The sequence below is a fragment of the Muscardinus avellanarius genome, assembly GCF_963383645.1.
Source record: "Muscardinus avellanarius genome assembly, chromosome: 1".
In the NCBI taxonomy this organism is placed as follows: domain Eukaryota; kingdom Metazoa; phylum Chordata; class Mammalia; order Rodentia; family Gliridae; genus Muscardinus; species Muscardinus avellanarius.
Window position 1 is genome coordinate 7,433,525 of NC_137786.1, and position 14,206 is coordinate 7,447,730.

Here is a 14,206-nt window from a genome sequence, read left to right on the forward strand (position 1 = left end):
CACCAAGCACTGTCTGAATGTATGCCATTTTCAATATGACCCACATAAAAATAAAAAAATTAATGGTTCTGCATCTTCTGAATAGCCCAATAAATAAAATACACATGAGGACGAATAAACATGCCAGTATACTTTATGCAGGTTTAATGTGCTTAAAATAAATTTTCTAAATCCTACATTATTTTTATGCTAAAAGTAATCATATCTAAACACTCCATAGCTGATAAGTGAGACCAAGCTATGTATAAACTATCAGCAGTTCTCAAATGTTTTCCTGAAAAATTCCTAAACATTTCCCACAGGTGTCTGTGCTCTGACAAGAGAAGAAATGGTGTGTTAATAAGAAATCCCCAGTTGCTGAGTGGGATTAAATTCAGGCACAGTCTACCTCTTATCTATACTCCCAACCCTATTTTCTGTGGGTTTTTTTGTTTTGTCTTTTAATTTTTTTCTTATTTTTGAACAGGGTATGTATGTCTAAGTTTCTGAGAATCTTGCTAAGTTGCTGAGGCTGGTCTCAAATCTGTGATCCTCCTGTCTCAGCCTCCCAAGTACTGGGATTACAGGCAAGTGCCACCACGCCACTGGGACAGTGAATGGGGATGTTAAGTACTTTCTCCTCTGTTACACAAACAAATCTGCAGGGTCAATATACCAAGCCATGCTGTTCTTGGAGTATACTTCCTGTTATCTCTGGTACCTGGTACTAAAGAGCTTTAGGTCAATTCACAAATTCATGGGTCAAGGTCAAGAGATAAGAGATGAAAGACCAACTCTGCCCTAGAGTGGTCTGGGTTGTGTTCAGTTCACATAGGTGTATAGACATGTCCAAAGAGAAAAATAACACTCATGTTTATATAAGAAGGTTAGAAAACAACTCTCAATATTACTTATGGAATATTAACAAATATGAGAAAGGTCAGTTTTCTGTGTAGTTTGGAGGGGGAAAATTAGAAATTCAACTTGGGCCTTGATCCAGATAAAGGGAATAATTTTTCTTTCAACATGTATAAAGTACCAACTATTGAAATGACTGGGAATTTAGTTTCGAGGCGCTTTTCAATACAAGAAAACTCCAGCAGTATCAGTGAGAACAAGCTAATGAGTGCTGAGTGATTTAATATCGATGTTAGACCCAGAAAAGAGTGGCTTGTTTTCATTGTGTGCTCCCTGCATTTCAGAGAATGAAGCTCTTCTTGTGCGGGGAGCTGCTGCTCCTCTCCTGTCGGCCTTGCAGCTCAGAGCTCCCTCCCATGGTTCTGTAGCCAGATATGAAGGCACTTCAGAGGGCTGCTCTCCACTCCCCACCTGAGTTCAACCCCAAACACTCATAGCCTGTTATTGGGTACAAATAATTCCAGAGTTTTCTGTTATAATCTGCATCCTGACCCAGTGTCAGGACATTTTCTCACATTGTACTACCTCTGCATTACAGCCTATTCACCTCCAGTGAGGTCACCTCTGAGACTTTCAGAACTTATTTCTGGAATGCAACTGTAGGGATTCTCAGAAGACAAGAAGTTGGTCCCTGGCAAGCAAGGGCTACAGCCATTCCCCCATTCAGGCCTCCAGACTCAGGCTTGTTCCTTCCCATTTCTTTCCTTTCTCCCTCAACACAGCTGGGTGTTTCCCATGAGTTCTTTCTGTGACTTATCAAGGTCATGGGCAATTAGAGCATATTTCCTATTTAGATAGTTGGGATGTTATAATAATAGGTATCCACTCTCTCATTGATGCAATGAAGGCTTTGACACCAGGCAAAGTAAAAATGACTTCATTGTAGAACAGTGTGCTATGAAGTCACATTGAGGTTAACTGTGTGTGTGGTTGATTTGTTACCTCCTCTTAGCACTTACTGGGAATTGCTACCTTCAGAATTACCATTTATAAATCAAGGAAAGAAGGGAGTTCATCTCAGTCCTGTGATAATCAGGGTGCTGCTCACCTGGGCAGGGCTGAGTGTTGCAGAGTGCCTCTTCTGTGTGCAGTCCCAGGCAGATGTCTCCTCCGTAGGCTGGGGCTGGATTTGTGCATGAGCGGGTCCTTGTGTAGTGTCCACCACCACAGGTTGCTGAACATTTTGACCAGGAGGACCAGCAAGACCACATCCCATCCACTAGGGAAAAACACAAAGTCATACCTCTTCTGAAGCAAAACCAGACAGATCTGATGTAGCTATAGAGAGAATCTGCATTGTAGGAGGCATTGTTACAAAGAGCAACGAGGCTGCTGGCTGCCCCTGGTGGGACCTTGAGGTCTTCCTCTTGGTGATGGATCCAGTTTTACATATTCTTTCCTACTTTTTTGCAGTTTCCTTATTCCTCCAGAAAATGTTTCGAAACATACAATATATAAGCTTGAGAATGAAAAAACCCATACAATATACATAATTCAAAAATTCCAGCCTGGGGTTCCGAGGGTAGGCATGTCCTCTAAAAAGTATCAGAGTCCAAAGTGGAATGAACCTTGTATTCTGAAAATGCCTGGCTTTTATCCCACATGGTAAACTTGCTCATGGTATCTGAGAAGATGTTCGGCATTACCTATCACTGGGGAAAACAAATTGAAACCACTATGAGACATCACTTCATGCTTGCTAGGATGGCTATAATTAAAAAAAAATGTATATATATATATTTATATATATACATATATATACATACATATATATATATATATATATGTGTGTGTGTGTGTGTGTGTGTGTGTGTGTGTGTGTCCAAAGATGTGGAAAAACTGCTGCCCTTGTCTGCTGTTGTGGGACTGGGAAATGTTACAACTGCTATAGAAAACAGAATAGAGTCTTCAGAAAATTAGAATTACTGTACAATCTACCAATCCCACTTCTTTTTTTTTTTTTGGTGGTGGTACTGGGGTTCCTGGAAGCCCTTCTACCTCCGGGCTACACTCCCAGACCTATTTTTTACATTTTCATTTTGGAAACAGGGTCTCCTAAGCCAGCGCGAGCGGCTGGCTTCGAACCTGCGGGATCCTCCTGTCTCTGCCTCCCAAGCGCGGGGATTACAAGCGTGCGCCACCACGCCCGGCAACTACCAATCCCACTTCTAAAAAATCAAGCATTACATGAAAAACTGCAATCAGGAGATATCAGCATCCCATGTTCATTACAGTTGTGTTTATAATAGCTAAAGTATGGGAACATCCGAAATGTCAATGACAGTGGATAAAGAGCATGGGAACAGAAGAAATTAAATGAGTGGTGTGTGCCTGTATGCCTCTACCATCTTGTGCCCCATTTAGATGTATGACTACAATGCACCAAAAAAATAAGAAAGGAAAAACAATAGAATATCATTCAGCCTTTGAAATGGTGATCTTGTCACGTACAACAACATGGATTAACCTGAATGGGGCCATAATGCTAAGCTAAAGTAGCCTGACACAGAAAGGTAAGTAGTGCTCACGTTCCATATATCGTATCTAAGAGGGTCATACTCATAGAATCAAGAGAGTACAATAATGTTTGCCAGGGAAGAAAGGACAATGGGAAATTGCTGTTTGACGGTATAATGTTCAAGTTACTTGAGAAGAGCAAGTTCTAGGGATCATCTGTACAATACTGGGCAATGGTTAACAATACTGTGCTGTGCACTCAATGACTCGTTGAGAGAGCAAAGTAAGTGATCTTACCTCAGTGAAAAATAGAAAGATTAATGCACTTATTGCCAATCATTCCATAATCTTGCAAGACTTAATGATCTCACAGGAGGAAGCTGATGCATGCATTCTCTATCCTGAGATGCCTCATTGTATTTATTCCTACCCAGTGTCCAACTAACCCTTAAGTCAATTCACATCTGATTAAGACCCAGATCCCTCTTCTTTTGGTGACACAATAAAGACCCCCTGGCATCGAATGGCTCTGCACTCTACAGAGAGAAGACAGCTCTTGTTTGAAGTGTGAATGGGTTGAGGGAACACATGTACCAGAGTTTAGTTACTGGAATGATCCTCCTTGGGAGTTCAAGCCACAGGATTCCACTGTGTTTCTATTCATTTCAGTTTTACAACAAAGTGCTCCATTTTACCCTCACAACTGCCTTGGGGAATTTTCTAGAATTGAGTGGCTCAAGGCACAGAGAAGTTCACTGGGGAGAAAGTGGGTGGGGAACTCAGGACAAAACTGGACTTGGCCTAACAGAGCAGGGCACACCACCGCCGTCCACACAACTGCTATTTCTATGACAATGGATCATGTAGGAATCTTCTCCTGGCTTGAATCGCTACCTAATTTAGCCAAGAGAGACTAGTTTATGAGAAGACCAACTATACTCAAGCTCAGATCCATTTTCTCTCCAGGAATCAAAGCAGTTAACTACAGGGAACTGTTTTTGATCAAATGAAATTTAGAGACGAAGGCTAACAATTCTCGTTCTAGAAACTCTAGCAAACACTCCGTCACTTTACAGTAAAATAAAAACAAAGAAAACAGTCAACAGTGATCAAAGTAAAACGAAATACAGCTGTGTGCCAGGCATTCCGTGAGTGGTCGGAGATGCCGAGTCTGGGGTTCATAGTGTCTGTGAATGCTAGCACATGTGGTACCGATTCCTCATCATGCTGAGGCCTGGGCCAAACAGGTTTTCACTGAAGGGCAGAGGGCTCTCTCCTTCTCTAAGAACCTCTGAGTAGAAGTTTCCCACAACAACCACTCACCGTTCCAGGAAGTAAGGGCTGAAGGATTCCATGGGTTGGAAAGACACAGCGTTATTAGCACAGCTCTGTGAGAACACGGGCCTGCTAGACCTTTTCCACTTGACCTAGATTCTGCCCCTCCATAACAATCCTAGCATCCTGTGCCCTTAGACTTTGTGTTTGTAGAATAAAGACAAACAAGCCATCTTAGTTAAATCGATCAACAGTCTATATTTACTTATTACTATATTTACTTATTACAAATGGGCATTGTATTGTGCTTTACTAAAACAAAATAGTTTCTCATGATTAAAAATGAAACTAGATCTAAACAAACTAGAGAAATGTAAATTAACTTTCAAATTAATCCATGAAAAACTTCACATCCAGTGAAGTTTTCATGGCACATTAGAAAATCTGAGGAGTATTTTTTATCCATTGTTTTTTTGTGTGTATATGTGTGGTACTACGGGTGGGCCAAGGGACAGCCTACCTCTGAACTACATCCCCAGACCTTCATATATTTTGTTTTGAAACATGGTCTTGCTAGATTGCGGTCAGTCTCGCTAAGTAGCTGGGGCTGGCCTCAAAGCAGTGATCCTCTTATCTCAGCCTTCCAGGTTCTCAAATTACAGGCATGTGCCCAGCTTCACCTTGATTATCACACAGCAACAAAGAGCCATTCATCATCTCTACATCTGTCTTCAAGGTTGGTAGTCTTTAGTTCTGAATCAAACATGCCACCGACAGAAGAAGCTGCAGAGAAAGAATCATCTACTTCTCAATGTTGGAAGAGAAAATACAGATAAACCCATGGAAGGTCAAGGAAGGATCATTTCAGTACGGGCTCAACTGTAAAACCTTTTATCATTCACAGACACAGTGGATGTGAAGTTTTTCATGGATTGATTTGAAAGTTATTTTGCATTTCTCTAGTTTGTTTAGATCTAGTTTCATTTTTAATCATGAGAAACTATTTTGTTTTAGTAAAGCACAATACAATGCCCATTTGTAATTTTTCACTACGAACCGAATAGGGTTAAAAAACAAGTTATTTATGGGTAAGTGAATGTGTTCAATGAGGTACACACAGCCCTGCAGCTGGTGCGCACCGGGCTGATGGCTGGGTAGCTCAGTCTCCACAGTCCCAGGGGCTTCCTTCCTCCTCTCAGCCTCATTCTGACATATTTTCAGGAATCCTCCAGAGGGTGAGGGGGTGAGCTCACACAGCCCTGAACTCACCCATGCCCTAGCGGGAAGTGACATGGACACTGGGAATAATCCACAAGGCTCTGGAATCTTGGCTTTCTAAGGAAAATGAGGACAGACCTATTTCTGGACATGCAGGTCATGTATCATAATCTGGCTTGACTGCCAAGTCAACTAAAATAAACGGAACCCACAGATAACGAGAACTCACCATTTCTGAGACAGATGGGGACCCTTTGAACTCAAGGACCAGGATAGCACCCAAACATCTGGAGGAATGTACACACTCTACCAGTGGCGACGTGGCATCGAGTTTGGAGCCTGGGGAGGCGTGGGTGGAGGGGTCCTCATATTCCCATATGTCCTCCCTGGCTCCAGTGCACAGCAATGACTCAACTCCAGCGATAACGCCCACAGGCTCCCTCCCAGTACCCAGGAGAGGAATCCTTCCATTGAGGCTATGGGAAAAAACAGTGCTGTGACCTTTCCCAGACTCCCAGCATCACTTTGGCTAGGAAGGCTGCATGGTTCTGAAGCTGGAGAAATTCAGGCCAAGATGTCCCAGGAGGAGCAGTAAGCTCTAAGAGCAGAGATGTTCCTTAAAGCCTCCACTACAGAGCTGGGAACTGCATTTTCACTTTTATCTACATGTTTACCCATCCATCTTCCATTCATCTTCTATTCATCCATTCTTTCATCCATCCATCCATCCATCCATCCATCCATCCATCCATCCATCCACTTAGCCACCACTCCAGCAAATGCTTGTTAAGCTAGTTTCTTGCCCAAATCACTCAGAAAGTTGTGTGTTCATACTGCAGAAGATGCTAAGATTTAATGCCTTTAAAAATTTACTCAAAGCCAGGCATGGTGGCACATGCTCGTAATCCCAGCACATGTTTGCAGCCAGCCTCTGCTACTGAGACCCACCTCAACTTAGTGAGACCCTGTTTCAAAATAAAGAATAAAAAATAAGCCTAGGGGTGGGTCTTGGAGATAGAATGCTCCTGGGTTCAATTCCCAGCACCACACACACAAAAAAAAGTTGTACTCAGTCTTTGGAATGACCTCCATATACATCACAATTTTACTAACTCTCATCTGCCTCTCAAGTCTCAGTTCAGGAACACCTGTTTGGTGTAGCTGTCATGGCAGCAGCTCAGGAGGTCCTTGGCTGATATAGGCATGGCACCTTGTAACTAACTTAGTAGCTGTTAGCCACTCAGGATGCCTCCTCTCTGAATTCTGAGTTCTTTTCTGGCCTGGACCATATCCCTGTGTCTTTGCACATTCTTAGAGTAGCACACAGTGAGTTATCAAAAAACGTTAGCTGAGAAATGGAATGAAAGAACCACTGCTGTGCTGGGCAGCAAAGACAAATAATTAACATTCAACAAACAAGGTTGTTTGACAAACTAGGTACATCTAGATGTGCCCACCTTGCAAAGAAATTGAGGCTATGGTAGTGAATGGATGGTCACAAGAGGCCTCACCCTCCTGGGGTTTCCATGCAAGTAAAAGTAAAAGGCAGCACCCATGGGGATGGCTGGGGCATTGGGTTAAAAGGAAGGGAAGGACCACTGCGAAGATAGGACAATGGCATCAAAAGCATGTGGTTTCTTTTAGTTGAGTTTAATATCCTTGTTCTGGTTTTGTAATTCATGGAATAAGAAGCCAGGTCTCAGAGGAAAGCTAGACACACAGCTCCTTCTGGCCTTGGGGGAGAAGTACCTGTCTTTAAAGGGCTTTATTTATGAAGGGGCCCCCATTGGCAGGAGACACGGTGGGCTGGGACCTGGCCGGGCTGGTTCTGGTGGAATTGCTCGAACTCCTGCCCCCTGGGTGGAGACTTGGTGGTGGACAGAGGCCAGCTCAGGGAGGGGTGGGACCTGGAAAGGGGAAGTCTGCAGAAGGTGGATGACATTCCTTCCAGGGATACCACTCACCCCCAGACCAAGGCGGACATCTCTATCAGGCCATCACAGTCCTTTCTTGCCCCTGGTAGTAGGGATTGAACCCAGGGAGTTCTACCTGTGGGCTACTCCCCACCCCTAGCCTTGTTTTATTTTATTTTTATATATTTATTTATTTTTTGTGGTACTGGGGATGGAACACAGGGTCTTTCTACCTTTGAGCTATACCCCTAGCCCTATTTTTTATTCTTTATTTTGAAACAGGGTCTCACTGTGGCAGAGGGCCTCACTAAGTAGTAGCTGAGGCCATCCATGAACCACTATTTTCCTGTCTCAGCTTCCTGAATGCTGGGATTACAACTGTGCACCACCATGCCTGAGTTTATTTTTTTATTTTGAAACAGAGTCTCACTAAGTTGCCGAGGCTAGCCTCAAACCTACGCTCCTCCTAGCTCAGCCTCCCAAGTACTGGCATTAAAGATGTGCACCACCATACGGGTCACAATCTTTATAGTGGCTCACAGGCCAGATTATATTTGTTTTCATACCAATGCATTGGGGAAGGAGGAGCCCTGGCTGGGATCCATGCAAATCATATACTTCTTCCACACAGAGACCTGGGCTGCAGGCCAGCCTGAATAGGGGCTGGAGGAAGAGTTTTACTGCTCACTACCAGGACTTGGGCTTTGATTGGGGGTCAGCTGGGCAGGCAGAAGGTATCCAGGCCCCCTTCATTATTCCTTCTTTTCTGTCCTTTGGTCACACTAGGTTCACCCCAACAGGTGTTCACATTACCTTAGACGTTTCTGAAGAACACCAGTCCCAGCACCAAGCCAGGGTGCTGGGTGATGCTGCAGATGACACTGGTACTCACCTGGGCAGGGCAGAATGTTGCACTCCTGGTACTCCAGGGATGGGCCCAAGCATGGCATGCCCCCGTACTTGGGCTCTGGGTTGTTGCACACGCGCTTCCGGTTCCGGTAGCCCCTGCTGCAGTCGCGGCTGCACTGTGACCAGGACGTCCAGGCGGACCATGCCCCGTTGACCGTGTGGGCTGAGTACCTGCCGGCACGCAAGAAGTCCCCAGAAAGCCCTGCAGGGAAAAGCAAAGGGTGACTGCCAGACCTTGCAATGACTCTGCTCATGTTAATGTTTTCTGCATCAGCGGAGGGCATGGTGTCTACAATTATCCTCTCGAATCTGCTGGACCCTTTCACATTTTGAAGTTAAAAAAAATGTATTGAAGGCAAGTAAATTAAATAGACACTTCACGAAGGAAACAACTCAAATGGCCAATAAATGCATGAAAAAATTCTCAACACCACTGGCAATCAGAGAGTTGCAAATAAAAACTACCCTGAGATTTCACCTAACTCCAACTAGAATGGCAATCATTCAAAACACATACAACAACAGATGCTGGTGAGGATGTGGAAAAGTGGGAACTCTAAAACATTGTTGGTGAGATTGCAAATTAGTGCAACCACTTTGGAAAACAGTATGGAGGACCCTCAGAAGAATGGGAACAAACTTATCATTTGATCCATCAATACCATGTCTGGGTATCTACCCAAAAGAAAGTAAATTAAACTACCAAACTAATGCATATGTATCTATGTTCATAGCTGCACAATTCACCATAGCCAAACTATGGAACCAGCCAAGATGCCCATCAGTAGATGAATGGATTACAAAACTGTGGGATCTGTACACAGTGGAATTTTACTCAGCCATAAAGAAAAACACATCATTTACAGGGAAGTAGATGGAACTGGAGGACATTATGCTAAGTGAGATTAGTCAGTACAAAAAATAAGAAATCGAATGCTTTCCCTAATACACCAAAGCTAAGGAGAAATGGGTAACTCTAGATGAAGAAAGAGATTCTATAGCTAAGCAAATAAGGTGACCTAACTGAAGGGATGGGATGGGGGAAGAGGGAAACTCTCTAAAGCTCTAAAGCACATGATGTAAATAAATGCTGGTGCAAGGTACACAGGCACCGAGACATGGAAACACCTGTCTGCTCTAGAGAAAGCGTGCTCGGGACCGTACACTTCCCAGGATGACTTATCCTATGATGTTCTGAACACGCTTACTAACCAATATTTTTTGCCCAGGAGCCTGTGGATCCAAAGACAGCAACGTTGGGTGCTGGGGTGCCTGGGAGGAGGGTCTTCTAAAATACACAGGGAGCAGCCTCGGCAAGCTCACTGCATGTTGGGTTGAGCACTTTACCTTGTTAAGTCATTCAAGTACTCAAAGATCTTGTTGGCATGTGCCACCATGCTTGGCACATATTCTTTCTTCTAACAAAAGCAGAATTCAATAAAACTAACAAGAGAGACTCTCATTTTGTTGCTTATTGTCTAGGTGGGTAGTGTTGCTTTAATTCATGCATTTATTAATGTTAGACATCAAGGAATACTCTTTCAAAACAACAACATGCTCATGTAATCTTTGAACGATAAGAAGCATTTCGAAGGGGTGTAAATTTCCGAGGAAGAATACAATTAGGAGAAGGAAATATGTTTTTAAAGCAAAAGATGCTTAACAAGAATTGTTGCCTTTCAAGAATCCACTGCCCCAGCTCCCAGGAGGAGGCACGGGGACCGCTGTCATGAACGCACCGGTGACCATCACTCAGAGCTTTCCTGGAGACAACACAGAGATCTACTGTCCCTACTGTTATGTGTCAGTCCAACAGGGCTCCTGACCAGCTCCGTGGCTCTGTCAGGCCAGCATCTCTGGGTCCTAAGACCCCTTTTCTAGAGATGACCTTTATGGTGCTAGCCCTTTCAATAGAACATTTGTGTTGAGAGAATAAAAGTAGAAATGCGGACACAGACATGCTGAGAAATATTTTAAAAGGCTCTGGTGCAAGATTTAGTTATCACCGCTATCAAACCGGGCTCCAAGGACTCAGCTATGAGTGGCTATTTCTTTGAAAATATAGAAGATATTTTGTTCAGTTAGATAAGAATATAAAAAGAGATTAAGGACAAAGCAAAGAATGGAGCTCTTTGGGACCGCCAAGCTCATGTTATTTCCCTAAATAAAGACCTCTCTGCTCCAGAGAGAACAAGTACCTGCCCGAGGCGACTACTCCATGTCATGTTGGGGTAGAGGGCCAACCTGGTCCGCCCTCAGGGCTTTCTCCCTGCGGTTACTAGGATATTCAGGAGACTTGCACGATTATGAGGGGGAAAGCAGTTTCAAAGACTAACAGAGCTGAGCATGGTGTCATGCCCAGTATTTGGGAGGCTAAGAAACCAGGATCACAGGATTTAGTCCAGCACAGTAACTTAGGAGACCCTGTTTCAAAAGAAAAAAATCAAAATGACTGAGACTACAGATTAGAGATAGAGCACCCGAGTTTAATTCCTAGCGACACACACACACACATATAAACACACACATACACACACACACACACACACACACACACACACACATAAAGACTGTTCTTATAGTATTCTCCTATATTGTGATTTTTTTTTAACAGAAAGGTATTTTTTTTTAAATAAGGTATAAATAAAGAAAAGCACTCTATTGCCTTGGTCCACTTTTAATTTCAGCTCACATTTAGTGCCAGACATGTAGAAGATCATTAATTCTTTATTAGTTTATTTTCTTATACGGAGTTAATCTTACAGAAACAATTCTGGATCCATTGTAAGAAGGCTCTTGTTATTATTTGGATTTAGAATGTCCCGAGGCAGCAGACAAGGCAGCCATGTTGTGGGAGGAGCCTGGTGCCTGGGGAGAAGCCACTGGGGCTGTGGCCAGGTACAATATGTGCTTACTAGCATCTACCCTTAGGCTCTCGTCCTGGTGGTGATGCTCTGAAGATATGTAGCCATGGCTCCTGCTTGAAAAGTGACCCACAATGAACTATGATCTTTGAGATTTCCAGATCTATGAGCAAATAAACACTTCTTCCTCTTAGTTTTCTGTACCAGGTGTTTGGCCCACAGTGGTAAGACTGCTGATGGACACATAGTTATCTTGGCAATTAAATTCACAGAACCATCTCCATCTTTATATAATTTCCTTCCCCTCCACACTTTCAGTTATGCATGGTCAATTCACAAAAATTAAAATGTATTTTGCCTCTTTCATGAAAGAAACCAAATTCACACATTTATCTATCTATCTATTTATCTATCTATCTTCTTTTGCGGGTCTGAGGATGGAACCCAGGGGCATTCGGCCTCTGACCTATACCCCCTGCCCTATTTTCTATTCTTATTTATTTATTTATTTATTTATTTATTTATTTTGGCGGTACTGGGTTCCTGGATGCCCTTCTATCTCCGGGCTACACTCCCAGACCTATTTTTACATTTTTATTTGGAAACAGGGTCTCCTAAGCCAGCGCGCACGGCTGGCTTCGAACCTGTGCGATCCTCCTGTCTCTGCCTCCCAAGCGCGGGGAATTCCAAGCGTGCGCCACCACGCCCGGCATCTATTCTTTATTTTTGAAACAGGGTCTCACCAAGTTGTGGAGGGCCTCACTAAGTAGCTGAGGCTGTCTGCGAACTGCGATCCTTTCTCAACCTCCTGAATGCTGGGATTACAAGCGTGTGCTACCACGCCTGGCTTAGTATATTTTTATAACTGTTCTAGTTTACTATGGCTTTTATTTCTTATTGACCCTATTGTATAAACTAAACTTTATCATAGGTTTGTGTGTATAAGGAAAAATATAAGTATAGACAGGATTTTCAGGCATCCATGGGGAGGTCTTAAAAGGTACCCCCCATTGGTGAAGGGGCGATACTGTATATAGTAAATTTTTTATAGTAAGGATCTTTCCAATTTGTTATAAAGTTCATTCTGCTCTATAAGAATCACTGTGATAAAGATAGCTAAGCCATATATAACCACAAAGAAAAATCTTCCCCGAGTCCCTCCATGACCTGAGAGATAAGATCAAATGTCTCCAGGGGAGTGGACAGTCCCCCAGAATCACTTCTTACCATCCGTGGAGCAGCCACTGGTGCCGTCACTAGAGCAGTACCGCATTTCGATTCTCTGCCTTCCTACTTCCAGCAAATTCGGATCCGGCAGGCGGGCTTTGCACGTGTATCGGAATCGCTGCTCATAGTGGCCGCCATTGTCAGAGATGTTGACAGGTGTCCAGGGCGTCCAGGGCGTGGTCTTCTTCAGCTCAGGACACGCGTTGGTGTTACAAGGCTGGTACTCCTAGAAGAGAAGATGCAAACATAAAGCCTTCTCAAGATCGGCTTTTTGTTGTTGTTGTTGTTGTTACCCAATGCAAAAACAGAGTTGTCTCAAGACAGGCTTCGTTCGTTTAAAGAAAGATCAGATTCTTTAAAGCTTCAGATCCTAAGACACACTAAGCCACTCTATAAAATTAAAAATACATTGACTTAACTAAGCTAGCAATTTAATAGAGCATCCAGTATTTAGGCACCCTCCATCCAAATAGTCTGCAGTTTCTCCCCTGTAAGCAACAAGAATCAGAAAATCAACAAAATACCTTTTTTTTTGTTTGTTTGTTTTGCGGTATTGGGGTTCCTGGAAACCCTTCTTCCTCTGGGCTACACTCTCAGACACCTATTTTTTTAAATATTTTTATTTGGAAACAGGGTCTCTTAAGCCTGCACGGCTGGCTTTGAACCTGCATGATCCTCCTGCCTCCGCCTCCCAAGAGCGGGGATTAAAAGTGTGCACCACCACGCCCGGCACAAAATACCATTTAAAACAATGGTGAGTCTTGAAAAATTCTCTTCCTTTTACTTAAGTAATCTGAGATACTGTTAAGTTTTCCTGTTTTCTTTGAAAGAGTAAACTAAAATGATGGAGCTAGAATTTGTTTCTTAGACTGCATAATGCTATTTTTTTTTTTTTTTGCAGTATTGGAGATGGAACCCAGGGGCATTCTACCTCCAAGCTACCCCACCCAGCCCTATTTTTTATTCTTTATTTTGAAACACGGTTTCACTAATTTGCAGAGGGCCTCACTAAGTAGCTGAGGCTGTCCATGAACTGCCATCCTCCTGTCTCAGCCTCCCAAGTACTGGGATTACAAGTGTGTGCCACCACACCTGGCTTCATAATATTAAATTTGAGACTTACAGATATTATAAGCCTTGGAATCACATATTCAAAGAGTTGAGTGATGGAGTATTCACATAATAATACAATACATGAAATTTCCTGTTAGTAACAAGTTTCACCACCATTTTCCCTGTTAATACCTTGAAAGTAATTCTCAGTGTCTCCTCCCTCCCTCTCTTCTTGTTACAGATGGGAGGGTCTGCGTAGCTTAGCAAAGGATAGGTCTGAAGGACTGCCAAGTGGGAAATGCTATGTTTTGGACGAGGGTGAAATTCAAAACAAGAATAATTAAAATCTGCTAAGAGTACTTACTACATATTTAGGAATACTTCTTAATACTA

General features: G+C 43.1%; 1 protein-coding gene across 1 annotated transcript in view; it reads right to left on the bottom strand.

Annotated features, from left to right (window-relative positions):
* Positions 1-14,206, bottom strand: part of SEMA5A (semaphorin 5A) — a gene marked incomplete at both ends in the record, with an annotated part of 321,241 nt that overhangs the window by 12,313 nt on the left and 294,722 nt on the right. Inside the window, 3 exons of the mRNA XM_080696129.1 lie at positions 1,946-2,116; positions 8,653-8,871; positions 12,761-12,986. Of these exons, the coding sequence (XP_080552255.1) occupies positions 1,946-2,116; positions 8,653-8,871; positions 12,761-12,986 (616 nt within the window). The remainder of the gene's footprint in view (positions 1-1,945; positions 2,117-8,652; positions 8,872-12,760; positions 12,987-14,206) is intronic.